This window comes from Vicugna pacos, chromosome 26 (genome assembly GCF_048564905.1).
Source record: "Vicugna pacos chromosome 26, VicPac4, whole genome shotgun sequence".
NCBI classification, from domain to species: Eukaryota; Metazoa; Chordata; class Mammalia; order Artiodactyla; family Camelidae; genus Vicugna; species Vicugna pacos.
In genome coordinates this window covers 10,118,831-10,145,723 of record NC_133012.1, presented here as the reverse complement: position 1 = coordinate 10,145,723, position 26,893 = coordinate 10,118,831, and the positions used below count along the sequence as shown (strand labels likewise).

Genomic DNA, 26,893 nt, shown 5'->3' with positions numbered 1-26,893 from the left:
GTTAGAGTGCTTTAAAAACCTTAAATTCTTCACTGTGGCTCTAATAGGCCACTGAATAACAAAGAATTTGAACTCAATTTTATTAGGTCATTGAATATACTTTTCACCATAAAAGAGCGTAAGAGAAATATTTTCCTTTAAATGTTAAAATGCTCTTTCTTTTGAGCGGTACTGGCTTGAAAAGAACATCTCTGGGAGATAATGGAGTCTTAATTTTAAAGTAGCTCCTTAAATTGGGCGGGACGGGGGGTGGCAGACGCAGGTGGGGTGAGTTAGGTGCGGAGCGGGCGGTGGCATTCAGAAGGAACGGTATTTAAACTCCAGCTCCTCACACCTGGGAGCTTTTGTTCCAGCAACTACAGGGGCGTCTTTCCTCTCATTCCGTTATTTTTGTTTTAAACTGACTAGTTGACGAAGTGCCATAAACTTTATACAAAATAGCCTTACTGAGCAACTGTTTTATTCGAGTAATGAGAGGAGTATCAGCAGTCGCGCTCAGGTCATAAAATGAGGGCGAAGCAGGAATTTCCGTAGGAGAAAAGGCCAGTGTCAGCAAGACGGACGCGTCACACAAGGGCAGCGTGCTAGAGGCAGCACAGCTGAAGCGCTCCCCGTGCGTGCGCGGCAGCGGGAGGGCGAGCGAGATACAAAGTTGTTTTAATTGCAGCCTGCCTCCTGCGAACATGTTGCTCCCTTCGGACTCTCCAGGCGCCAGTGCACCCAAAACTTTTCTGCCACGAGGCCCCGCACCTCCCGCGAGCCCACTTCCTTCCTGCGCTGGCTAACAGGTCCCCAGTCGCCGAAGCGTCACCTCTCGCTCCCAGCAAACCTCCGCAGCCCACTCGGACTGCAGCCGGCTTGCCGCCCGGCTTCCCATTGCAGCAATCGGGGCGACGGCGAGCGAGGAGGCGCGCAGGCCAGGGAAGACCCCGGAGGACCGACTCTCGGGCCGGGCTCGGGCATCAGCATGGGGAAGGCAAGCGCGGGGCGAGTTCGCACCGCAGGTAAACAGGCCGGCCAGGCGCAGGGCGCTGCCGCCGCCGCGGCCACCCTGCGATTTCCAGGCACGCAACTCCGCCTCCAGGGCTCTCTCCCTCGCGCTCTCGCCCCGCCGCTCGCTCGCAGCCTCAGCAGCCGCCGCAGCATCACTTCACACAAAGGACTGTTACCCGCTCAGCAGCTCCTCCACCTCCACGTCCTCCTCCGGTGACAGCAGCCCCGACAGCAGGGCTCGGGCGCGGCGGCGGCGCGGGGAGGACCTGTCACTCCCAGCAACCGAGGCGGTGGCGGCGGCTTTCTTTTTTCCTTTTCTATTTTGCTTTATTTATTTTTTCGCCCGTATACCTCTTCGCCTTTCTGTGGTTCCACCCACCTCTTCTCTCCCTTCCTCCTCCTCCTCCTCCCATAAACAACTCTCCTACACCACCCCCCTCAATAAATAAATAAAGGAGGAGGGTAAGGGGGGGAGGAGGAGGCGTGAGAGGGGAGGAGGAGAGAGGAAAAAGGAGGCAGCGCGAGAGAGCCAGGCAGAGTCCGAACCGACAGCCAGGAGCCCGCACGCACCTCGCACCATGAGATGGCGACGCGCTCCGCGCCGCTCCGGGAGGACCGGCCCCCGAGCCCCGCGCCCCGGCCAAGCGGCCCGCTCGCCGCCGCCGCCGCCGCTGCTGCTGCTGCTCCTGTGGACCGCGGCCCTGGCGCCGGGGGCGGCCGCCGGCGAAGAGGCGGCTCCCGCGGGGGCCTCGGTGTGCTACGCGTCCCCGCCCAGCGTGGGCTCGGTGCAGGAGCTGGCTCAGCGCGCCGCGGTGGTGATCGAGGGGAAGGTGCACCCGCCGCGGCGGCAGCAGGGGGCACTCGACAGGAAGGCGGCGGCGGCGGGCGAGGCAGGGGCGTGGGGAGGCGAGCGCCGGCCGCCAGCCGCGAGCCCGGGAGCGCTGCCCGCCGCCAACGGGACCGTGCCCTCCTGGCCCACGGCCCCGGCGCCCAGCGCCGCGGACCCCGGAGACGAGGCGCCCTATCTGGTGAAGGTGCACCAGGTGTGGGCGGTGAAAGCCGGCGGCTTGAAGAAAGACTCGCTGCTCACCGTGCGCCTAGGCGCCTGGGGCTACCCCGCTTTCCCCTCCTGCGGGCGGCTCAAGGAGGACAGCAGGTACATCTTCTTCATGGAGCCCGAGACCAACAGCAGTAGCCGCGTGCCGGCCGCCTTCCGAGCATCTTTCCCCCCTCTCGAGACGGGCCGGAACCTCAAGAAGGAGGTCAGCCGGGTGCTGTGCAAGCGGTGCGGTAAGTTCCTCGCCCCGCGGGGCGCGCCGGGGCCGGGCGGGGAGGGCGCACTCCCGGGGCGCGCCGGGCGCCGGGGCTCGACGGCTGCGGGGCGGACGCGGTCTGGGCGGCGGAGTTTCGGGGTGGGAGACGGTCGGCGAGTCTCGGAGGAGGAGGGTTCGCGGCTTGGACTCCTCCCGCAGCGCCTAATCCAGTTACCCGTTTTCGAGGTTTTGCCATGGGTGAGAGCCCACGTTTGGTCCTCGGGTGGGACCCCCTCAAACTTTCTGAACCCTTGGGGTTTCGTTCACTAAGTGTAATGGAAATGGGCCGGCGGCTTTCTTGCTTTTGCCTTCTTGAACTTGGCTTTGGTGAGGAGTTTCTGCTGAGGGGCGGGGGATGGGGCGCGGGCAGCCTTGTGGGGCTTTTCCTTTGAAGGAGGAAGAGCAAGTCCGACAGGTTTGTAACGTCTTCCCATCACTTGAGAGTCTGGAGTGTGGATATGGTCAGCGGTTTGTGTCTAAAGAGAGTTCGGCCAGGAAAGGATAGCTCGTTAAGATTCCCCTTTCAGTGTGGCCGAGTTTGGGGCGAACTCAGTGTCCAACAGATAGGTGAACCTTGTGAATTTGTGTCTGGGGGAAGTAGAAAGTTGGGTGTGCTTCTTTTTGGTGAAATCGTCTCAAGAATTTGTTTTCACAATACTTGGGTTTGGAGTACGTTTTGGCACGTCAGTGAATCAGAACAGCTGAACGTCATTACGGAGCTTCACGTGTAGGCCCTTAAGAAGAATTTCGCAAGAGAAGTTGAGCAATCCAATTTCCCAGACCTTTCCCGATTTTACCCCTGAAAAGGATTCTTCCCAGGTCTCCTTAGCATTTATCAGATCTGAAAAATTAGTTGATGATCTGATTACATTTCTGAGGTAACATTGTGTTTGTCTTTCATGAAATAATTTCTAGGTTCTAAATATTCGTGTAATTTCCTGATACATAATCGCCAGAACTTAGCAGGGTTTCTGCTCAAACCTTAAATTAACGAGATTACACACCACAAATTCTAACATGGATAATAGTTTCCCCTGGTCTTTTATGTATCTGTCTAATAGATGGTTGGGTTAATTGAATTTTTACAGAACTGAGCACCATGCCAATCTCAGCCTGCCTGGGGAGTGTGTCAGGGGATGGCCAGTTGTTGAAATTTCTGGTTGGCGTTTGTGGCGCTGATAGCCTGGGGTAAATGAATAGCTAATGGTCTGGTTTTAATGTCAGGCAAGGGCATTGCTCATATTTTAACAATGCTCTTTCCACTCTGGATAGAAGCTGTTCTCAGACAGTGGTGCTGAAGAAAGCTGAATGACGTTGGGATTCCCCGGGTCTGGCTGATAGATGTCACTGTAAAACGTGGGAAACTCTCTGCTGGGAGCTGTCTTATTAGGAAACACAAGAGCTCTACATCATCATCCTGCATCGGATGTTCTTCTCCTAGAGAATCTGAAGCAAAGCCTTTTGAGCCATGCCGTTGGCCAATTTTCACATGTTTTATTACATGCAATTCAGGAAGGATTTTGCCTTGACCCCAAATGAGTTGTGAATCATTTACTGCACATGGTGGAAGGTAATATAAAGGGGATGGTAGTTGGCAGTGATGCCTAGGATTCAGGGTATGCTGCTAGGTTAACAATGGTGTGAGTGATGCCTCTTAACTAGAAAGTAATGTCAGTTTTCGGGGATGAAGTTCTTATAAGGGTCCAGAGGATGTTTGGAAATGGAAAATGCATGTTGTCTGGAGGAATACTACTGTATTTTTGTGCTTCTAAGCCAAAAAAGCCTCATTGAAGGTAGTTTTACCCTTTTGTTTGCCAAAGGACATATGTAGTTATAAGTTGCAGCATGCTAAGCAAACCAAGTTTTTTTTTTTTAAATTAACTGGAAAGTTCCTGCGTGTAATTGAGTAGATTAGGAAAATGTGAAGTTACTTTAGGTTTGTGTAAATTACTGTTTGATTTTAGTGTTCTGTACTTTAAAGTATGATATTGCATGAAACCTTAACTAATAGGTTTGGCTAAGGACTAACTGAAATGGTGCTAAAGGTTACTCTTGCATTTTTATGGGCATAGTACTTATTGTAACATTGTAGGATATAAGTAAATAGCATAAGCTATTTTACATAATGTAAACTCAGTAAATCCACACTTGGTATATTGAGTGTAAAAGTGTATTGTGAGTGTGTGAGAACTTGTGAATTCATCCAGTTGTGTGGTTTCAGTTAACAACGTCATTCAGAATGTACCAGGCAAAGGAACACAAATCGGGAAACAGGCAAACGAAAAGAAACATACAGAGAGAACAGGGGCTGATTTGTCCTGAGTGAGCTGCTTCTGGTCAGAAGATTTCAGGGAGAGTGGTGGAGCAGAGGGTTCTTATCTAATGACATGAAGCTGCCCTGGGGGTGAGATGGTTGTGTTCCTGCCTGAGCCAGGACGCTAGGCTGGAGAGGGAATACAGCAAAGTCATTTTGTGTGATATGGTACCCCGGGGGAACAGTTTCCAGCTCTCCTGCGCTCAGCTGCAGTGTTGTTTCCTGCAAGTTGCTTACTAGTGTGGAAACTACACATGCAACAGATTAGCCTAAGGGTTGAGCTAATGGAAGTCTTCCCTCAATTATTTCTTCTTCCCACCGTCCCCCTCGCCCCCATTTAAGATAAACTCCTGAGTCGTATCTGTATAAAAAGAAGTTCTTCTCTAAACCATGGATTTTTGGAAGCAGAAACCATCTAGTGTGTTTTAGAAGACAACACAGAATCTCACAGCTTGTCTGCTTTACATTTAAGGTTTTTGTGAATTACACTTTCTTTCCAGTTAAATTCTTCCCAGGCTTTGCTTTCTCTCTTGCTCACTGGACAGGCTGAGACTTATTTCCAAGTTTTATATTTATTGGAATGCAAAATCATTTGCTGTTCAGTTAAATTTCTATTGTTCAAACAAATCATGGATGCACGACGCGTTTAGTTTTCAAAGCATCACGATCATACTAGGCTGAAACTGATTTCCATCAAAGAGTAAAGGTACTGATGTTGAATAGCATCTGTAACTGGGCCATGCATGATTTATACAGCAGTTGTGTTCTTACAAGCGAATCTAAATAGTCAGTGTATCATTTAATACTGGAATGCATTGATAATGCAAACATGTTTACAAAGTGTTTATGATAAATGGCACTTTCTTTTCCTAATCTCCTTGATAACTTGGTAATAAAGTGTACTGACCTTATGGTGTTTTGAAAATGACAAAAATGCTGCAGGTATTTTCCAGCCAACGTTGAAGACAATTATTCTTTAAAAAGGCTCTATTAAGGAGGCAGCAAAAGGAACAGATAGAGCTTGACTGCTTGTGTTTCATAAATGCACGTGTAAATTTAATCTCCCAAGTGTTTGCGCTCTTTATATAAATCTTACTGTCAAAAGTCCGTATTGTATTTAAAACACTACTTTCTGTGGAGCAGAGGAACTGTGTATGTGTTTGTATATATTTATGTTAAAAAATGAAACCAAGATAGGTCATTTGGGAAAACAACTCGTTGGAATAAAAATATTTTAAAGGGTGAATTTAAATATCTAAATCAGAATATATTACAGGCGCTAGGGGATTGTTCTCATCCCTTGTGGGAGAGCTATAAATCCTCCAGATCTAGGGAAAGTCTTACCATATGTCTTAATGTACTAGGTAAGACCAGGAAGCTGAAACAGCGCTGAGGGTCACAACAGTGGGCTGTGCTTCCGCTGGCCTGTGTATTTATAGCAAATGAGAGCAAAAGACGTGATTGGGAGGGTTATTGCCCTTGTCAAATGCAATCTATTCATTGTTCGGGAAATCTCCTTTGCTTCGATGCCCATTTTCTTCCTGTTATTTTTTTTCTTAATTATAAACATAACATCATTGAAAACCTATTTTTAAAATTCAGTGACAAGTGATGAACGGGCCAGATGTCCAAAGATGTTTAAACTCTCATCTGCCCTTAGTACTTAACAATACTTAGGGTTTTTTTTTTTTTGGTTTGGTTGTTTTTGTTATGTGCAAATGATAGAAAAAAAATTATAAATAGCTCTGATTGAATGGGTATTTTGATTAACCTTATATAAATGAATGATAATAATGAAAACAAAGTGTATCATGAGCAAGAGTGGGAGTCATGGATTATTATAGTCATTGAACGTATATTAGGAAAAAAGTACATAATGAAAAACGAAAGGTAAATTAGAGCTCATATTGACTAATGCGCTTTGTTACCCAGAACAATAATGTAACAATGTTTTAGTCAAAGTTTCCTAAGAAAGGAAAATCTAATTTTTAATATTCTTATTTTCAAGTAACCGAAATGGCTACTGGGGACAGTTTTCCCTCCATATATGAATGTTCCGAATTGGTGCAGGGGTGTTTCCCTCTGTGCTCCTCTGTTTCCATGAGATTTTGGTTCAAATTAAAGTAACGTTATGAAAGCGTGTATGACTTTGCCACTCTCCCAAATATAAGTCACTTTATAATACTTGAACAATTGAGGAATGATACTGCCAGCCATACTTTATAAATCTAAAGTTGAATTATTGGGGAATTTATAGAATTCGGACTTAAATCTTACTGAGTTGAAGTGAGGGCTGGGGGAGAGGTTATATTTTCATAGTATTGTATTTTCATATTATTTGGAGCTGTAATGTGCAGAGACAGTCCTGTTTCTGAAGTCTTGTCTCCTCTTTCTCTATTTCCAAAGGATCCGAAAAGGTTGAAGAAGGTTAAAAAAAATTTTTTTTTTTTTTTTGGTGAAGTTGAAGGCTAAAAATGGGCTGATGAACCTCTGCTTGGTGTAGACTTGATTAGGAAGCAGTTCCCCCCAGCACAGACTTGCCTTCCAGGAATCTTAGGAAGAGATGCCTCAGCGGTAATGGACACTTCCGTTGGGTCTTCAAGAGAACCAGGATATTCTTCCCTATGGAAAATAGTTTCCTGGGAAGCTATATCCTAGCCTTGGTTCTCCCCATGAGGACCTAGTCAAATTTATATCCTGTTTTTCACAATAACTAAAAAAAATAAAAAACAAAATAGAAGAAACTTTGTTTACAGTGTGTCAGAAAACGGAGCTCTTGGATCCCAAGAGGGGAATGTAGATGGTCTTCCTGTTCGTGATAGGCTCTTTGCCCCTCCCACGAGGACACAGGTGGTGATCTGCACGACACCTCTGTTTCAGGGGCTTCCCCAGACCAAGTTCAAGGCTCTGGCTGTGGAGAGCTGCCCCAGCTGCTGGGGCCTTGGTGAGCACAGCTCGGGGGGCTGCGGGCTTCTGGAGCTGGGGGCCAGATTTAGGAGGTAGCACACTTGGAGTCTTCCTGTCTCTGCTTTTTGCTCCGCTGTGCCAGAATGTAGGGGCTGAGCTGAGCCCAGCACAAGGGGACATGTACTAGTGTCTTGGCAGTGGGCACAGCTGGGAGCTGGGGGCATGGAGGAATCATGGTCAGAGAGGTGAAGCCCTCTCTGCTTTGCTAAATATGCAGAGTCCTCAGCAGTAACCCTGTTGTCCCAAATGCTTGTCTCTAGTCTGGGAATTGCCATTAAGGCAAAGGAGGCTAAAAATGGAGGGGCTAAGACCACGTGGTTAGAACTACCACTCCTTGAGTTTGTATCTTTTTTTCCCTCTTTGATAGACACATGTTGCTTAATAGTTCCGTGTTGATTAAATACCTGTTAAATAATCAAACGGTTAAGTGATGGAAGCACTTCATGCACCCAGCGCACGAGGATTCCAGTTTCTTTACTTTCCCGCCGACAGGTGTTATTTTCTGTTTTGATAATAGCCATCCTAATGGGTGTGAAATGGTGGTGAGCAGTTTTTATACTGTTACTGTTTTCTGCTCAAACTTAGTGCGTCTAATCATACAGTCATTGATAAACAAAAGTTCTCAGATAGAGCAGGCAATCACTACTCTAGGCTGAATTTTGAAAAGAAAAAGAAACCTGATTGTTTCTCTTCAGGTCTCAAATTTGGTGAGATGATATTTGTAGGATGTAGCACTTAGAGCCGAATCCTATCAGGACATCATTCTCTCCTCTGGATCAACCTTTGGGCTTCAGAGAAAGTTTATCTCCTAAAGTTTGCTTTTCCTCAACTATTTCTGGATCTTAATATTTTGTATTTATTCTGTGTAGCCTATAGCTCCAGCCAGGGAACAGAATTCCCTGTGTTGTAAAGACTTCAAGCACAGAAGGGATTTTGAACAGTCAGTGAATCCCTATCACTGTTTTGAACAGATCCATTCCCACATCATTACACCTCATTCTGTTTTAGGTACTAGATCTTGGTACTCAGAAATTCTGTGTTCTTCCTCCATCTGCCCCACAGGTGTTTAACCACCTGAGCACTGTAAGTCCAGTTCTTGTAACTGAAGATGGAAAAGCACTGCCTGTGTCCCTGGGAAATAATAAAAACAGATGTTGGACGAATTACATTTCACTTTTTCTTTCCTTTGAATGTCACGTCAGCTCTTGGTTAGACTGTAGGTGGGATGGCGTGTATCCACTGGGGCTCTGATGACCTTTCCTTCCGCTTTCTCAGCTGGCTCTGGGGACACCATGAGTGACGATGTGTTACTGGTGAAGCAGCAGAGGCAGGGGCAGCATTTTCTCCCACTGTAGGGAGCGCCCCGGCTGCACCTCTGTGCAGAACCTGGTAGCTAGCTACGGAGGAGAAGGATGCTGCTTGCTTCACGTAGAATTTGTCATTAGACTTTGTCCTTGGGAGTGGCTCTGGCAATTAGGGCTCTTTGATGGCTGCCCGGACGGAGATGTTCTGCTCAGAGTTCATTGTCGCACCCAGCTTTGCAATTTCCCAGACTCTACTTTTTTGCAAGTCTGGACATCTCTGAGGTGCTCTTTCTTCTGATGTCCTCGTTCCCATCTGCTGAGATTGCTCACGTCTGTCCCTCAGTGCTGACAACTCTTCTTTCATTGCAGGAGGACTTCTATTCAAAACTCCAGCATTTTGGACCACAGTCTTATTCTGGTGAGGGTGTTTTTTTTTTTTAAGTTGTAACATAAAATTTACCATTTTAGCCATTTCTAAGTGTGCAGTCCAGTGGCATTAAGTATTCATATTAATCAGCCACTGTCACCACCAACTCCAGAACTTTTTTGTCTTTCCAAATGGAAACTCCATACCAATTAAACACTAATTCCCTGTTCCCTCCTCCTCCAGCCCCTGGCAACTACCATACTAATTTGTCTCCACAATTTGACGATAAATTACCTCATATTAGTGGAATCATAGAGTTTTGCCTTTTTGTTACTGGCTTAATTCACTTGGCATAATGTCCTGAAGGCTCGTCCATGTTGTGGCATGTGTGAGAATTCCATTCCTTTTAAAGGCTGAATAATATTCCACCACAGGTATATACCACATTTTGCTTATCCACTCATCTGTGGACACTTGGGTTCTTCTACCTTTTGGCTGTTGTATTTACGTGCTTCTAGGAACATGGGTGTCCAAATATCTGTTCGAGACCCTGCTTTCTGTTCTTCTGGGTACACGCCCAGAGGTGGGATTGCTGGGTCACGTGGTAATTTTATGTTGAATTTTTTCAGCAACTGCCATGCTAATTTCCAGAGCAGCTGCACCATTTTAGGTTCCCTCCAGCAATACTCAAGGGTTCCGGTTTCCTCACTTTCCCGCCAACATGTATTATTTTCTGTTGGTTTGATAACAGCTGTCCTGATGGGTATGAAGTGCTGGCAAGCAGGTTTTATGTGGTTGCTTTTCTATTTATAGTGCCTCTAATTATACATTGATAAACCAAAGTTCTCAGGAAACAGAAGTGGTCCGCACTTCAATTCTTCATTTCACTCCGCATTTAGGCTCCTGAATCTGAGGCCACCAGATAACAAAAGTGCAACAGATAATGGCTAAGTAAAAACCCACACAATATTGAAGAGAGAGCTCGGCCTGTGTGCGCCATGAGAATGCTGTTGTATTCATGTTGCTGTCCACGTGGCCCAGAAAGACACCTTATCATGCTTGGATTTGGGTTAGTATCAGAATCTTTGAAATGACTCTATCTATTCATCAATATTCCACTTTTTCTTTCCCTGCCTCTATTTTGTCCACTGCTCCAAATCACCTTCCATTTAAACACTGCACCAGAGGATGAGTCATTCTAAACTACTGTTTTTATTAGATCTCTTTCGCTGCTCAGGAACTTTGAATGGAGGCCCCAGCGTTAACGTGAGAGCCTGACGTTCAGTGCCCGTCCCTAGTCTGAGCTAAGCCTAATCTTTCTGTTTTACTCTGCGAACAATTTTTCGCAGTCAGTTCTATGGACAGGCCACGTGCTTTCCTAGTCCTCCACTTTGTACGTGGACTGTTTCCTCTGCCTGGATCTGCTTCCTCCCTTATTTCTGTCTGTGGAAAGTCTACGTCTCCTTAAAGGGACAGCTGCGTCCCTCAGCTGCCACCACTGTCCTAGTCAGGATCCTGCCAGAAACACTCACTCTAACCTGTGAACACAGAGCACCGTATAAAGTAGGTTTTACTCCATACTTGGTGCTGTGACAAGCTTCCCTTATGTTCTTTGTTTTTTAAAAGCAGGTGTTTCCACTTTTTCTGGGTGGGAGCGTGTCTTGGCTCACCCAGGAGGCCAGAGTATCCACACAGCCAGATGCTCAGAGGGTCCTCCTCTTACTCACAAGTAGAAGGTCCTCTGGCCATAGAGTCAGGAAAGAGGGTCCTCCTCTCCCTCCACACCTTTTCACCTCCCTTGCCTTTGGGTCATTTTATTATTCCGTCTAGAATAATTAACGTGTGTTCACGAGCATCGTCTTTTCAAGAAGCAAACACTGTCGTTGAAGCTCTACAATGACTAACAGATTAACCTACAACTGTAAACCTTTAAAAGCAGGGAAGTTCAGTCATTTGTTTTAGTAAGATGACAGATTCAGTGTTTTTCTACGAATTTTTATTTAACACGGTATATCTGGCACTGTTCTAGGTCCTGAGAATTAGCGCTGTTGCAAAACTGGGCGAGGTCCGCACAGCTTGTGGGGAGACGTGGCTCCCAGCCGGATGACACCAGTTCTCTGAGGCTGGGGAGAGGGTTCCTGCCTGCATGCAGGGTGGGGCTAAAAAACCTTTCTTCTCAGCTTAGGATTCTGGTGGTTTGGGCAAGAAGATGATATTTTTTATTTTTATTTTATTTGTTTTTTTGGGGTGGGTAACTAGGTTTACTTATTTTAATGGCAGTACTGGGGATTGAACCCGGGACCTTGTGCACGCTAAGCGCACACTCTAGCACTGAGCTGTACCCTCCCCGCGAGAAGATGATATATTTTAGTCCGTCGGCGAGTAGGATGAGCAGTGCGGAAACAAGTTGTCAAAGGAGAAGTAATTTGATCTGACTTGTTAAATCGCTGCATGAAGAGGCCTTGGCAGGGTCACAGGCTGCGCTGGGCAGGGCACGCCGCTGCTGCGTCACGTCCAGTTTGGTTCTCCTCCCTCGGCCCCTGGTGACTTCATCTGCGCCCCCAGGTCTAATGGTGCTTAGAAATCATGGCTCCTAAGTCCACATCTCTAGCCCAGGCTCTGGTTTTTGGCTCCAGATCTGTATATCCAACCACCTACCAGGTAATCCACCCAAATGTCCTATAGACGCTTTACGGGAAACATTAAGCAGGGCCTCCTCATGTCCCCTGCCAGTCTGTCTGTACATCTGTATCCTAATAATGAAACTGTTGTGATTGCAGTCACTGCTGTTACTGCCACTGGCTGCTTTGATTGACAGCTGATTCTGTGCCTGATAGAGTAGTGGGTGCTGATAAGAATTCGATCAGCCCCTCACCCTATGAGAGCATCAGTGTCTTCCTAGTGACCCCAACCAGAAACCTCGCCTGCCCCGTATCAGTTTGCTGACCAGATCCCACTGATCCCACCTCCTTAACTTGTCTTCATGTTTCTGAAACTGGAAAGCTCCTACTATACCTTTGCTTAAACCTCTTGAGCTGCCGTTAGGAGACAATCTGGACTCCTTAGAATGGCATAGAAGGCCCTTCAGCTTTTATGCAAGTGTTCTTATCCCGTTCCTTCTCCCACCTGGAACCCTGTGCGACACTGATGGCGCTGCTCCCCATGTGCCAAGGGGCTGTCAGGACCTATACGTGGGCACGTGTTCTTTCTTCCTCATAATGGTCTGCTTCTCCGTCTACCTTTTATACATTTGCTACCCATCGTTCTGGACTATGTCCTCCAGTGAGAGAATGGTTAAGTAAAACTGTGGGGCTATATAACAGATTATTCTATTGCCTTTTAAAATAGTGTTACAGAAGAAAGTATAGTAACTGGAAGATACATTCAGAGTGTATTGTCAAGTGAGCAAAAGGTGTTACAACGCAGTCTGTGTATGATATGATGGCTTTTACCACCTATCATCTGTTTATATTGTCCATCTATCTGTCAATCTAAAGAGAAATAAAAGCCTGGAAAGCTATGGAACGAAATGTTTTCAGGCATTAGAATTATCAGTGTTAAGAATTTTAATTTTCTTATTTGTATTCCTAAAGTTTCTCTAGTGACTATGTATTACTTTTAACAAGGAAAAGGAATAATGCTATTTTTACTGGAAATACTGTCAAAGACTGAATCTGACTTAAGGGAATTTGTCCCTTTGGGACGTTGCCTTTGTCATAGTAGACGTATTAGGGTAGGCAAAGTGCTGTAACAAATGGTACCCCAAATATATAATGGCGCAAATTCAATAGTTTATTTCTGCCCGAGAACACGAGACGTTCTAGTCTTTACTTTCCCCTGAAAAGACTGATCCTGACACCTGAGGCGGAGCCGAACCTCATTTCAGACCAAGTTGGGTTGAAACACGCAGGGTTCCAATTTGCAATGGTCATTTTATTCTTAATGGCTTAGCTATCTTCTGAAAAGGAGACAGATTTGCTTTTTGCTGCCTCACCGCGGTGGGAGAGCCCAACAGTTAGTGCAGAGCACATCATACCCGCCACCTGTGCTCTTCCTTGTGCTCGACTTGGCATTTTGTGCATCCGTTTTGCAATAAATCTTGAAGGTGTGATGCTCACTATGTCTGGTTTCATCTGCTATGGCTGGAAATGCAGAAGGTCAGGCCGTTCTCTTTCCCTGGCATGGGCGGATGCCTTCTAAAGTTCCATGTTTAACAAATCCTTTTGATAAAGGGACTGTGGAAAATACTCCTAGGCTTTATCACTGCTGGCTTAATTGGGTTTCGTGATCACGTTTCTTCTTAGTAGGATAAATTAAAAATGGCTGATAAAGCTGCCTGTAAAAAGCAAAATTGTTGGGTTCAGCCTGCCCAGTGTATTAAATGTATTGATGGGTAATCTTTCCACCATTTTAATCACTTGTATTAGCTTTTTAAAAGTAGTTTTATTTCCAAGAACTTGCTAAATAACTGTCATGATGTACTCTGTAATGTTTCTTTTAAAAACACTATCAAAAAGTCCATGAAAAAGTTGAGGGTGCCAATATCTGCCTCCTTCCTGTTAGTAAGAATTGTTGATGGTTTTGTGATTAGCTGGGTACGTGATTGTGCTTCCATTGGGCAGCCCAGGAGGAAAGGCAGCCACAGCATAACGGGTGGACAGAGACAATGCACGGCTTTGAAGCTGCATAAAATTATTCACCTTTTGCGCATCTATAGTGAGGCTGTTATTGTTATGCTCCAAAAAACTTAAGTATTGAGGAGATCAAGGGGATGCTTAAGAGTTACGTGTAAGGTAGAATGGATAACGATACGTCTGTGGTACTGTTTTTGAACCTCACCCTCATTATCGGCCGTTTGGCTCTGGAAGGTTCCTGGGCTCCAGCTAGCTGAGGCTCAGCTTAAGGCACTGTTTTACCTGCAGGTCAGTCAAGGACAAATCCATTCATTAATTAAAATGAACTAGAAGTTTATCATTCATTTAGCTCTTATCTTTTTCAATCAGTTTGTGGAGCTGCCAACTCCTGTTTCTTTCCTCTTAGATTTAAGCGCTCCTTGACCCGTGAGAGCGATTGTAGGGGCCGTTCTCGGGATGTTGCTAAATAAATGATGAGAGTGTGAGATTGCTAAACAGTGTAGGTAAGTGATAGGAAAAGAGATGCAGTAAGTGCCCTTTACCCTTTTACTTATTCAACAAAATTGTATTGAGGATCTATGACTTGCTAGTCTTTCTACTGATTTCTGGGGTCACAGAGATGAAGAAGTAAGCCATGGCCCTTTCTGAGCTAATAGGGTAGAAAGAACAGTTACTTACACAAAGGATTGTGTGATAGATAGTTACAATTGTGCTAAGCTTTACAGGGAAAAGTACAGGGTGTGATGAGAGCATACAATGGAAGAATCTATCTTAGTTTGAGAGATACAAGGTCTCCCTGAGAAAGAGACATTTCTGATGGGAGCGAAAGGAGGAGGAGGAGAAAGGAAAGGGAAGGACAGTTCATTCCTGATACAGGGATGGGGCATGGAGGAGACTCAGGGCAGAGGAGGCAAGAATGGGGCCTGAGAGGTAAGGGGAAAAATCAGATCATTCTGGATTTCTTAGGATTCTGGACTTTGTTGTCGAAACATGGGAAACCACTACAAGGCTTTGAAGCACAGGAGTTGTAAAAACTTCCATTTTGAAAACATCACCACTTGTTGTTGTGCAGAGAATGGACAAAAAGGGATATTGCCTGCGGGGAACTCAGGTGAGGCTGCAGTGAGATTAGGATGGGGGCTTGCTCTCCAGAGGGAGCAGGGGGCAGGAAGAGAAGCAGGAGGGTTGGAGATGGTTTGGGAGGCACCTTTTCATATTGGTTATGAAGTGGGGTTGTGGGTGGAGGGGGATGTGGAGGATGGCTCCTCGGTGTCTGGCATGAGCCCTTGTGGGTGTGGTAGCGAATGGGATGGAGACATTCAGTGTGTTTTCACCTGTCCAAATGGAAATGCCAGGCCAGTGTGTGGATGGCTGGGGCTCAGAAGGGAAGTCTGAGTTGGATTTAGGAATATGGGAATTTGGGGCAAGGACATGATATTTCTCTCTCCAGGGAGTAGATACAATTGCTTAGGGAAAGTGGGTAGAGGGTGAGGAGAGGTAAGTAGATGACGACGTATGAGGGACAGGCACTTTCAAAGGTGAGGCAGAGGAGGGGACAGAGGTGGGCAGGAAGGGAACAACCAGAGAAACGGAAGGAAGACCTGACAAGGAGTCAGGATGGAAGAAGGGGTCAGCTGTATCCCTAGAAAATCATTTCAGAAGATGGGGAAGGGAGAGCCTGCCCAGAGCAGCACTCCTGCGTGCTGGCTGCTGCAAACACTTGGCATTGAAAAGTGGGCACTGTGAGCAGCATGGAGGCTTTGTAAAGAGTGCTGGCCCAGTGCCAGGGGTGGACCCCCCGATGGGCGGATTGAGGTACTAATGGCCAACCTCTGGATTATTAAGATTGAGTTTTAGCAGTGTTGTTGTCTTATAGGAACCTAAGTAGCACGAAGCCATTTAAAAAGCTTTGAACCTTAAAAAAAATTTTTTTTTTTTGCTAACTTTTTTTTTAGGGGTGGGTAGGCATTAGATTGATTGATTGATTTACTAATGGAGGTCCTGGGGTTGAACCTAGGACCTTGTGCATGCTAAGTATGAATTCTACCACTGAGCTATACCCTCCTCCTGAACCTTTTTTTTTTTTTTTTGACATGGGGTAAGAAAGAATGATTCTACATGAGAGATCTAATGGGGAGTTTGTGTAAAGATATGATTAAAAAAAACACATCAAGTTGAATAGGTTCTATATAGTGTTACTAAAGTGTTGCTGAAGGTCATCCTTTTATTAGTGTTTTTCCCTTTGGCTCAGAATTCTTTCCTGTGTACCACATACAGCCCTTCAGTGACAGATGATTGTTCAAATTTTTGACACACCAACTTGGAAACCAACTACTGTCTCTCTAGTTCGTACCCGGGTCCTATGGGAATTTAATACTTCATCACATATGTACTTGTGAAGTGACATCTATCATTCTAATTTAAAAAAATATTTGAATCAGAAGGTCCTTGGACCGTACATTAGGTTGACATAGAGCTACCTTTATCTGAAGCTATGACTGGGCATTTTAATGAGCGGCAGTCAAGAAATGCAAACTTATTATTCTGACAGTAACTGAATGCCTTTCCCCTGCCTGCCTATATACAGTCTTTTTATTGTCTGCAAAGCCGCTGAATTGATGCATTCATAACTCTCTTTGCATGAGGAGTTTGAACCACTATGGGAAGAATGATTTTGAATTTCCTATTTTCATTTGTTTATTTTCTGTGCAATCAGTGTTTTCATCCAAGGATTTTTTATATTGGGTTTGCCTAATTTGTATACAGTGTATGTAAACTAGGAGTCAGGTGTATGAAAAATGGACATTTATAAATCAAAGGAAATCAGGGAAAGGATGAAAAGGAAACCTCCAAAAAAAACAAAGACCAGCTCTGCAATGCTTGACCTCAGCAGCAGGCCCTTTGGTCTAATTCACCCCCAAAGAACCAGAGATGTGTTTTGGGACCAAATGTCCTGATCTTGGACAACCCAGTGGTTTGCAAATGGGGTTTGTACACTAGAATATGCCGATCCCTGTGGTAGGCTCCTGGAGGTAATCATTCATGTGGTCCAGAGTTGTTTTTCCTGAGACTCTGCGTTTTTGGGATTCTCTGCAGGTGATCTGGGAGTCCCTGGACTCTGTGGTCACTAAGGTGTTTCCAGCTCATGAAGTTGAGGATTTTCTGGAAAATCAGAAGCTGAGTGAGAAAAGAGAGTTGTTTACTGAGTTTCTATTACGTGCTGAACATTCTTTACATATTTTACCTCCTTTATTCCTTAACACCATCTTGAGAGGTATATCATTCTATTCCAATTTTAACCCAGAATTCGAAAAGGTTTACAGAACTTTAAAGGTCAGGCAGCTGCGGGGAGGCAGAACATCTATTTGCATTCAGGGCATCTGATTTCCTCTGTTACAACCACAATGGGGTTCGGAACAGCACAGTTGAGTAGGATTCTGGCCGCAGCATCCTTGGAGCCAGGCTGCCTTGCCCTCTCTGTCACGGGGAGCACCTATTGCTAATGGAAACTTTCCTATTTCCCTTCAAAGAGTGTACCCACGGGTGATGGGGTGGAGAGAACTGGATGTGTTTGGAGACTGTTGGAGTCAGATGCATTTGGACAAAACCATGTCTTCAACAGTCTGCAACAAACAAGCCAGGTTATCATGTTGAGAGTTGATACTGTGTCTCTAAAAGGGCCGTGCTGACGAGTTTGCCCCCTGCATGAGGAAACACCGTACTTGGACATTCCTATTTCTCCAGGAAGGAGACGACAGGTGATGGGGTCCAGGAGGGAAGATCTGGAGGCTGGCGTGGACTTAGCACACTGCTTAAGTGTCAGGACTTGGCTCCTGGACCTACCTGTGTCACTTGTGACCTTTGGAACATTACTTGATGTTTCTAAACTTGATATACACTGAGAATACTGTGTCTTTCTTGGAGATGAGTGAGTGTGGCCTGAGCTAATCTAGTTCAAGCACTGAGGTCATAGGCCAGGAGGAGAGTGTAGCTGGGGACTTGGCAGCGAGTAGAAGTAGAGCTTTATTTCTAAGAAATAGATGAACATCGCCTGCTCAGGCACTGTGTTCTCCAGGCCCTTGACGAATTCATGTTTGCCTGAACTGTGGCGCCAGACGTTCTTTAACAGAGTGCCGCTGCAGGGGTGATGTGCGGGCCGTCAGCCTGGGCCAGCCTGGTGCTCGCTCATGGGGATGGCAGATCGCTGCGTCCTCCCCAGACCTGTTCCTGGTGTTCCCTGAAGGCTGAGCAGCACTGCTCTCCAGGCAGCCTCCCTCCATGGGAATGGCGTCTGGGAAGTTGCTTGGCCACAGAGGAGTGTGTGTCCAGGCTCGGCCATGCTGGCTCTGCTCAAGGCTTCTTTGCGCCGAATGCCATAGGTGGTGGGAGCGGCAGGTGAAAGACACTGAGACTGAAGGGAAAAAAAAGAGCAAACCCTCCCTGGAAAGGTTAAATAATAACATTACCTTTCCAAGTGGACTCCAAGTGGCACCGAGAAGTAGTAATAATGGAACGCCAAGTGAGGATGCTCTCAGGAGAGCAGTGGGTACCGCTTGGGCAGACGAGGCGGTGGGAACGGGGTGAGAGAGTGTGGTCTGAGGCTTTCCCAAGAGGAGAGCGGAGACCCCCTCATGCTGAGCCCTGAGTGGGGCAGGTGCCCTTGGAGAGGGGAACTGCAATGGCCCCATTCCCAGAATGACTTTGAGGGAACCTTCCAACACAGAGAAAAACCAAGCTGCCAGATCACACTTGCCCAGCTGGAGTGTGGAGTGGCTGCTCACCCGCTTTGGGCTCTGGGCTTTGGGAAGCTTTCCCGTCTTGCTGAGGGCTCTGTGGATCAATGCTGAGAGCAGGTTTTTTTTTCTGGCGTTTAGATTGTGTTAGGGAATTCAACAAGATGAAAACCAACTTTTGTAACTACAAAAATAGGACATAATGTTGCTTTATATCTTCTCCCTACGAATGATTTGAGCTTATTCAGGGTGCTCATTCTGTGCTAAGCCCTTATTTGTTACCTCACTCCATCCTGGTAATAACCCAGAGTTTGAGAGAAAATAGAATAATACCCATCCTTACACCCATTTTACAGATGAAACTGTCCCAGAGCAGTTATATTTGCCCAAGACACACAGGTAAGTGAGTGGTGAAGCTGGGATTAGAGCCAAGTCAGGCTTGTTAAAAAGTTTCCTTACATACTAAATGCAGGCCTTCTCCACTGGGCTCTTGGGGGAAAAAATGACAGGCAGCATGTATGATGACTATTACAATGTAAATAAGGAAAGTATGTACTCCCTAATTCCATAAGCAGTTATTGATCACTTCCTGCTCCTGGCATGCGACAATCCTTGTTAAATGGGATGTGGAGAAGTTTCAGGAATTTATAATCCAGCCGAGGAGAAAAGACATGTATTTGCTTAACCAGAGTGCAGGCATCACGTATCACAAACGTGTCACAAGCGTTCAGACCTGTGAGCTTCTTCCCAGGAAGGAGAGATCACGTCTGCTGGGGCACACCAAAAACAGAACACACTAAAACAATCTTCAGGGAGCATGTTATTTTAAGACAACACTTTGCAGGTAAATGGAATTGTGTTTCTTTCTTTCTTTTTTTTTTTTTTTTCTGAGCGTGTTCAAAACTGTTTGCAGAAGCACGTTGCGTGTGTGTCTTGAGTTGGTAAAAGAATCAGAACAGGGAGCATCTTCACAGTACTAGGCACTGGCTCCTTCTTGGGGTAACTTTGGTGTAACAAACACAGGCCCACCTGCCGCTATAGAATAAAACTCAGTGTCTCATCAAGTCAGGAGAGGTTATTTCAGTTTTTTTTTTTTGGTTGAAAAAATGTATATCAGCACTTTTCCTTGAAAGAATTGTAATTCTGTTTTAGTAGGAGAAAATAGAATAATAGCCTGGCTTCAGTGCTAGTATCAGAAAACATGCCTTTGTTTTTACCTTGAGGTAAGATTTTTTTTCCGTGTACTCTTGGGAGTCTGTATATATAAATACAGTTATTTTCTCTGATATTATGTGGCCATCATTCTTTTCATGTCTCTGGTCTCATTCATAATTGTACAGTTTTTTATTACTAACGTTTAATAGCAACCACCCATTAAAACTATTGCAGTACCTAAGTATATTATAAATTTATCTGACATGTTATTGCTTCTGGATTAGAAGATGGAAAATAATTACAATTCTTGTTCCTGTCGTAATGCTATTATGATGATGATTTAGTATTTCCCCCGTTTATGTAATTTGGTGCTTTTCTTCATTTATATGTTTATTTGCTGGACAGGATATTTGCCTACTTAGAGTTAAAAGAAATAAACTCAGAGCTGTCGGTTTGGGAAATCCTTCTACAATGCCCTGTTAATCTGTTTAGCTCCCAGAAGGTTCTGAGCAGATCAAGTGAATTTCCTGGCCACTCCCAGGAGTCGGACCAACTTTTGTCTACCTTATTGAAGGTTCCTCCGCTTGCTGGTCTGGGTCTGGTCCTGGCCCCAAGTGAATGAATGAGTGACCCAGAATCTTGGAAGGGGAGTCCAGGCAACACTACATTCATTTCTAAATTTTTAATCTTACAGTTTGGTAGGTGCTGTCTAAGGTAGCTCCCGCAGTGTGAGGGCAAGCTCAGGTCTGCATAACCCAGAGCTGGCAATATTTTAGGGAAATACAGGTTTTTCTTTTTCAAAGTGCAGTTATTTGGATTCCTGTGTCATTCATTTCAAATGCCTCCGCAGCACTTTGTGGATACGTAGGAATGAGACAGATGCTGCTTCAACCAGTAAACCAGTCAAACAGCAGGTTCTCCGTATCATTGATTTATTTCTATTGACAGTTTGACAGCATGTGACTTTTTATACAAAGTTATTCATTAGATGGTGTTCTGACCTTTTCTGAGCAGTGTCCTCTGGATGTCCACAGTTGAAAATCCTCAACCAAATGTTAAAAGCCAAGCAGAAAGTGTGGAGCAGGGTTACGAGCTCCATCCTCAGAGTCATTTTGTCAGTACGTGTGCATTGAGCACTTACTGTGAGCCAAACGCTCAGATACACGGCTGAATAAGGACCTTGCCCTTACAGTGCATGTTCGTCTTTTACAGTCTGTCAGCTCAGCGGTCTCTGAAAGGCCATCTATCCCCAAAGTTGTTCCTGAAATTAAAAGGAAAAAGAGTCATTTTAGGATTTAACCTGAGTTCTCTTGGTCTTGGTCTTTTCTTGAGCACACAATGGGCTTTAAGAAGAGGGAACAAGATAATAATTCAGAGAGCAAATGACTTTCTAACATAGGATGTGGACTGGTACTTGCCAGATAAATGAAACCACAAAGTGAAGTTGTGTAGTTGGTGGATGGGGGCAGGTGACTTGTGGGCATTCGGATTCCAAAGTATCACAAGGTCATGAGCTCTGAGTGTCATTCCAGCACTTTTCTCCATGATTAAAAAAAAAAAAACCCCGACAGATTGATACTGTGCAGCTATTGAAAAATGAGCTGTCCTTCCAAAAACACATTTGTCTCCGTGAATGAAGGAAGGGCTCCTGAACATGTTTTGAGAAGGTGACAGGCTTAGCCCTTGTGGTTTCAAGCATTGTTTCAAAAAGACAAGACCGCAAATGCTGCAGCCTTGGCATTTGCAGTGCCTTCCAGTTCCACCTGCAGCCCCTGCAGCCCTGGATTCCCCTTTGTCCACGTCCAGCTGTCCTTTAGTCTACAAATGTCTGGTTGCTTTACTGTGCCAGGCCGCGGTTATATGATGCAGATGCAGTGATGAGTAAGTCACGTCCCCCACCTTGTAGGGCCTCCTCCAGCTGCTACCTTTGTGACAGGTGCCAGGGGAGCACCTCTGTGTGTCTGAATCACACGTGTCTCATTGTGGGAGATAACTGAGTGGAAGTCTTCCTCAGACCTCATCGTCATTCCTGGGATGGAGCGGATTCATGAATGCTGGAAACACTTGTAGGTCAGAGAAATAAGCCAGATCGAGAATTGGTGGTTGGGATGTGGGAAGAGAAAATAAGGGAGTCCTCTGGGTGCTTTTCCCACCATCCGCCTCACAGGCTCCTCCTTTGTTAGAAGGAGTCGGTCATGTGAATGATGCAGGCTGTCATTCGTGGGGCCCTGAGTCCCTTTGGGCCTCCTTTCCCTGTCTGTGGCCAAGTGTGGAAGGGCTTGTGTTCTCAACAGTGGCTGGAGGACTCCGTGTCTGTTGTGCACGGCAGGCCCCCTTGCTTTCCTGCTCTTCTGTTGGTGAGACCCCCTCCACCCCGGGCAGTGCTCGGGGGTCTGTCAGTGCTCCGTGGGGCTGGTTTGCTGGAGGGTTCCGGGTCTGCTCCACAGACCCAGGACAGATCGGATTGGAGAAAGCAGGAGCCCTCAGTGAGCCTTTCTAACTGGGGTTTGTACCCAGTTTACCAAAGGAGTTCTGGATTTGGAAGTGGTCCAGAAAACTTGTCCACCTGTTTATAAAAGTGATGCCAATTATTGTGTTTATTTCCCTCAGCAGGAAACCCCCCAGAGAGGAAGGGAGATGAGGGGCAGGATACAGTCGATACCCTGACCCCACCTCCAAGCCACCAGCACGGACCAAGGAAGGTCCGGTATTAAGACCTTTACTCTTTGTTTAGTAGCCATTAAGGAGTTAGCTCTGGATGATGGTGTATTTGTGCTTATTTTCCTGGTTAGATTGTGGGCTCTCGGATTGAAGATTACACATCCGTGAGTCTCCAGCAGCACCTTGTAGAGAGTTTTACATAAACCATGACGTACTGCACTTTTTTCCCCAAAGTGAATCACCTTAGTGCCTTGTCTAGTTAGGATCAGGGCTTTCCTGAGTCGGAGGGCAGGGTTGTGTGCAGTCACTGGGCAGGGGTGAGGTTGTGACACACTTCGAGGAGGTGAGAGGTTCTCCGAAGTGCTGCACTGCTTCCTCTGGTGGGGGGTTTTCTCTTTTCATTTCCCCATTCTCTTCTATGGAAATTCGAGGAGGGAGAGATGATGGGGAAAAATCTGGAGAGAAAGCCAAGAGAACGGACAGCTGTCTGCGACTTGGCTGATTTCATTCACAACTCTCAGTCTGATTAGGAGAATGTGACCTTTCCCTGCAAAATCATTATCAAGATTCTCTGGTTGATCAACTGAGAGAAGAGAGGCAGGGAGAAATGCTTTACTCTTTTGCAGTATGGTAGACACGTGTCGTTTTTGATTTGTCATTTTTGACCTTACATCTCCCTAATCACCCTCTTTGCTCAGAGCCCCGTTCCTTCTCCAACAGAGAGTAACAGACAGTGTGATTTCCCTGCCATGAAGGCTCCACACTGCGGGGAATTTCCTTACAGGGAATAAGCAATCCATTAACTAAGGATGCTTTTCCACTCCGAGATTGGTTAGGTTTCTTTGGAAAAGAGATGATTGAAATGAGTGGTGAGGGAATGAACTGTGTGTAGGGAAGCAGTGGGTACCCGTGCACAGAGTGGAGAAAGGTTGAAAACGTGTGAGAAAGAGGTATGATTGATAGTGAAAGGTTGTTAAGGAGTTGTCAGGGAAGTTATTCAGAGCCAGGTGGAGGGATTTTTTCTGCCAGTTCATTAAGATTTCTTTCTGCGATAGTTCTCTGTAACTTTTTCTTTTTAACCTTAAAATGGTAGTTAGTACATGCAATCTTTTAATTGAAGTTAATATTGAGAAATAAAAAAACTAAGTGTTTTACTAGATTTATTGTACCAAGTAGAGAGACCCCCCCCCCAAAGGAGGATGCAGCCACATGGAGAGAGAAATGGTGGTTGAATTGCAGATTCAGATATGGCAGTCGCTAACTTCCTCAGGAGGGGGAAAAAGAACAAGCCACAATCAACTGGCAAAACTTAATAGAATGTGAGTTAATCAAGGTCAGGGACTGGCCTTGGGACTGAAGTGTTTAATAAAGTATGGTCGATGACCAGTGGACTCAGTCTCGTTGTGAAGGTCTCTGGGTCTCAGGAGACAATTGCGCTACAAGATTATTTTCAGCAAAATGTCAGATGAGCAACTCATGGATAAGTGATGGAAGTATTAAGAGGAGATGGAGCTCCTTTCCACCTGGAAGGGTCAGAATAAGCTTTTTTGAGGGTGATTGGGTTGGTGGTGGACCATCCATGATGAGGGATGTCAAAGAAAAACCAGAGCTGGACAGTAAAGTAGTAAAAAGAGGTTTTGCTCAGGACATCTGCAGTAGGGAAAAGAGACAGCAGTATAGAAGTGGACTCAGTTCTGAATACAGCATGGGCAAGTGGCCAGTGGGGACTGATAGCCTAGTAAGTAGCAGGATTGGGGAAGGGCGGGCGGTGGGTGGAAAATTACTAAGAGGAATCATGGGGGCTGGGGGATTCTGGCTAAACTGACCAAAAAAGGTTTCTTGTTGAAGGCAATCCACGGTGATCAGACATCACTCAGGCTGGGGGTCAGGGGATGGCGGATATGAAATGGATCAGAAATCAAGGGGAGAAGGGCTCTAGTCAAACTGACTTAGAAAGGTCCTTGTTAAAACTGGATTTTACAAAAAACTGCATGAATGGACCTAGAAGGAGCTCCAGGAGCCTTGGCTGAAGTTTGGTCAAGCAAAGACTCTTTGTCAGTGATGCAGAGGGAGGAACTGACATGAATGGCGAGGCACGTGAGACACCTACCGTGGTCCTGAGCACTGCAGATACAACAGTTGTGGAAAGAAGCTCTGTTACACCCCCATTTTATGATAAGGAAACACAAGCTCAGAGCACAAATACGTGACCCAGACTTCTCATCCATGACTGCGGTAAAAGTCAGCTGGGTTTTAAACCCAGGGTGTTTTCCAAACCCCCTTCCTTGCCTTCATGCCATTCTGGGTGGAGATGGTCTGGAACAGGAAAGCAAATTCTTTGCACTGGGCTGGAAACCAGATCACTTTGGTGAGGGCACAGCATCGTTGAGGGAAAAACTGGCTGGCGAGTTTGGAAAGGTGGGCTGGGAGCTGGTTGGTCTTAGTGGGCGAAAGCAGAGACCATGTCTTAGACAAAAAAGGGGCCAGTGAAGGAGTTGTAGGCAGAGAGGGGATTGGCAGTGCTGTTTGAGATCTCTTCGGAGAGAAGAGCTTTGCAGGGGATGGTTTTTGTAGACATAGCCAAAAGGTTTCTACACCTGGTTGCATTTTAAACTTGATGACTTTTTGTCTCTACCTGTGTCTGAAAATCAGTTACTAGTATTAGTATGGTTGATCTCTATTTAAATCTTTTAAGTTCTCAGTCGGTACAGGAGAGCTGAGGCTTTCTGCTTGCTTTTTATAAACGTGAATTCTCATTGGTTGGTTGTGTTGCATGGCCTTCATCCCGGATGTATTAATGAAGTGGTGTGATATGACCCAGGGCTCCCATCTGTTTAATTTTGCTAATTTGCTCCATTTTCAAATGAGTTGCCTTTGCTGCAGGAGCAGCAGCAGAGCATGGCTACTGCTGAAAGGGACATTTCGGTTCCACCTGGAGTGCCACCTCAGGGACCACCCCCTCCACCCCCTGATCATTTTCTTACCGTCTTTCTGCCATTTGGGAAGGCTGCCACGTTGTTTGCAATTGAAATATAGTTTTTAAATGTGCCTCCCATTGTGCTTTTATAGAAAGAGAGCCTCTTCTTCTGGAAAATAAAATTCCATTGATTGAACCAAGAGCTCTTCGGAAGGGCTTTAATTACCGCATAAACTGCAAACTTCGGGACGAATCGGGCACAGTGGTAACAAGCTATTGGGCTGCTTCCTGGGCTCTTTTAAAGACGATGTTGAAACCTCTCGGGTGTAAGAGGCCAGGGCTGAGAGGAGGAGGTGGGCAGAAGTGGGAGGCGCTACCTTTTGTCAGGCTCTGAGCTTTGCATTAAAAAAAAATATCTCTTCCCCTCTGATTTGTATTTCTTGGGAAGTCTCTGATGACTCACTGCTCTAAACCCTCTGTGATTCCAACTCTGTCATGGATTATAGGAAAGTGGGGAGGTGGTCTAAATTGTGTCGACTAGAACTTACCTGAAAAATGGGTGACTTGGAAGAAGGAAATACTCTTGGTGTGGTCTTTCAATATGGTAATCTTTGAAACTATCATTTTTTTTTTATTCTGAAGAAAAAGAAATGGAAAAAAGGGAAAAAAGGCAAGAACTTTCTTTCTCTGGCAGAACACCCACTAAAATGTTTCCTTTACATTCATTTTCTTCACTGGTTGGCTTTTGGGCAAATTACTACCATTTGAGTGTGGGTTTGGGAGCTGCTGGAAGATTTTGTAAGTCAGTTTTTAGGACATTTAACTTGGTCTCTTTCCCTGGGAAAATAACTGATTAAACACTGAGATGACGGGATGGAATTGAATTCCATGCCCCAGTGATTCATTCAGAATGGTGTCTTCCTCCTAACGGGCTTTTGATAGGAAATTACCACGTGTGTCATTTCTGGTGGTAGGTTTCAGATTCTAAAACATAAGTGGCAGTCACACATGGTTTCCTGGTTTATAATATTTTAGCACTTAATATATATCAAGCACCACTCTCAGACTCATTTAATCCTCCCAACAACCCTGTGAGGTTTGGAACTATCATTAACCCTATTTGGCAAATGACTCTTAGAGAGGCCAAGCAGAGAGATTAGGCTGCGTGGCCCCAGTGTCAGCTTATTCTCAGTTAGAGCTTTGACGACATTCGTCCTATTTAACGTCACCTTGGATATCCATTGACAGTTGCTGATTGTTATTCTTCTCTCCCCAAAGACGCATCATCTCTCTCTCTGCCCCGCCATCCATCCATCCATCCATGTAGCTAAATACCTACCTACTTACCTACTTAGCAGATATTTATTGAACAGTGTGCTGGGAACAAGATTAGGCATTATGATGTGAGAAAAGACCCGATCCCTACTTTTGAGGCAATCCCAATCTTGTACAGAAGCTAATACGGTGCTGAGGATGGAACTTCTGACCCAGGCCTGGGAGGGCTCGCTCATCCCTTCGCTATTTTAACGAAGTAT

At 45.6% G+C, this 26,893-nt stretch overlaps 1 protein-coding gene across 3 annotated transcripts in view; it reads left to right on the top strand.

Moving 5' to 3' along the window:
- The first annotated feature begins 313 nt into the window (after positions 1 to 313).
- Positions 314 to 26,893, top strand: part of NRG1 (neuregulin 1) — an 885,407-nt gene continuing 858,827 nt past the window's right edge. For all 3 annotated transcript variants that reach the window (XM_072950309.1, XM_072950308.1, XM_072950310.1), the window contains exon 1: positions 314 to 2,283. In XM_072950309.1, coding sequence (XP_072806410.1) covers positions 1,572 to 2,283 — 712 coding nt within the window. In that variant the 5' untranslated portion in view covers positions 314 to 1,571. The remainder of the gene's footprint in view (positions 2,284 to 26,893) is intronic.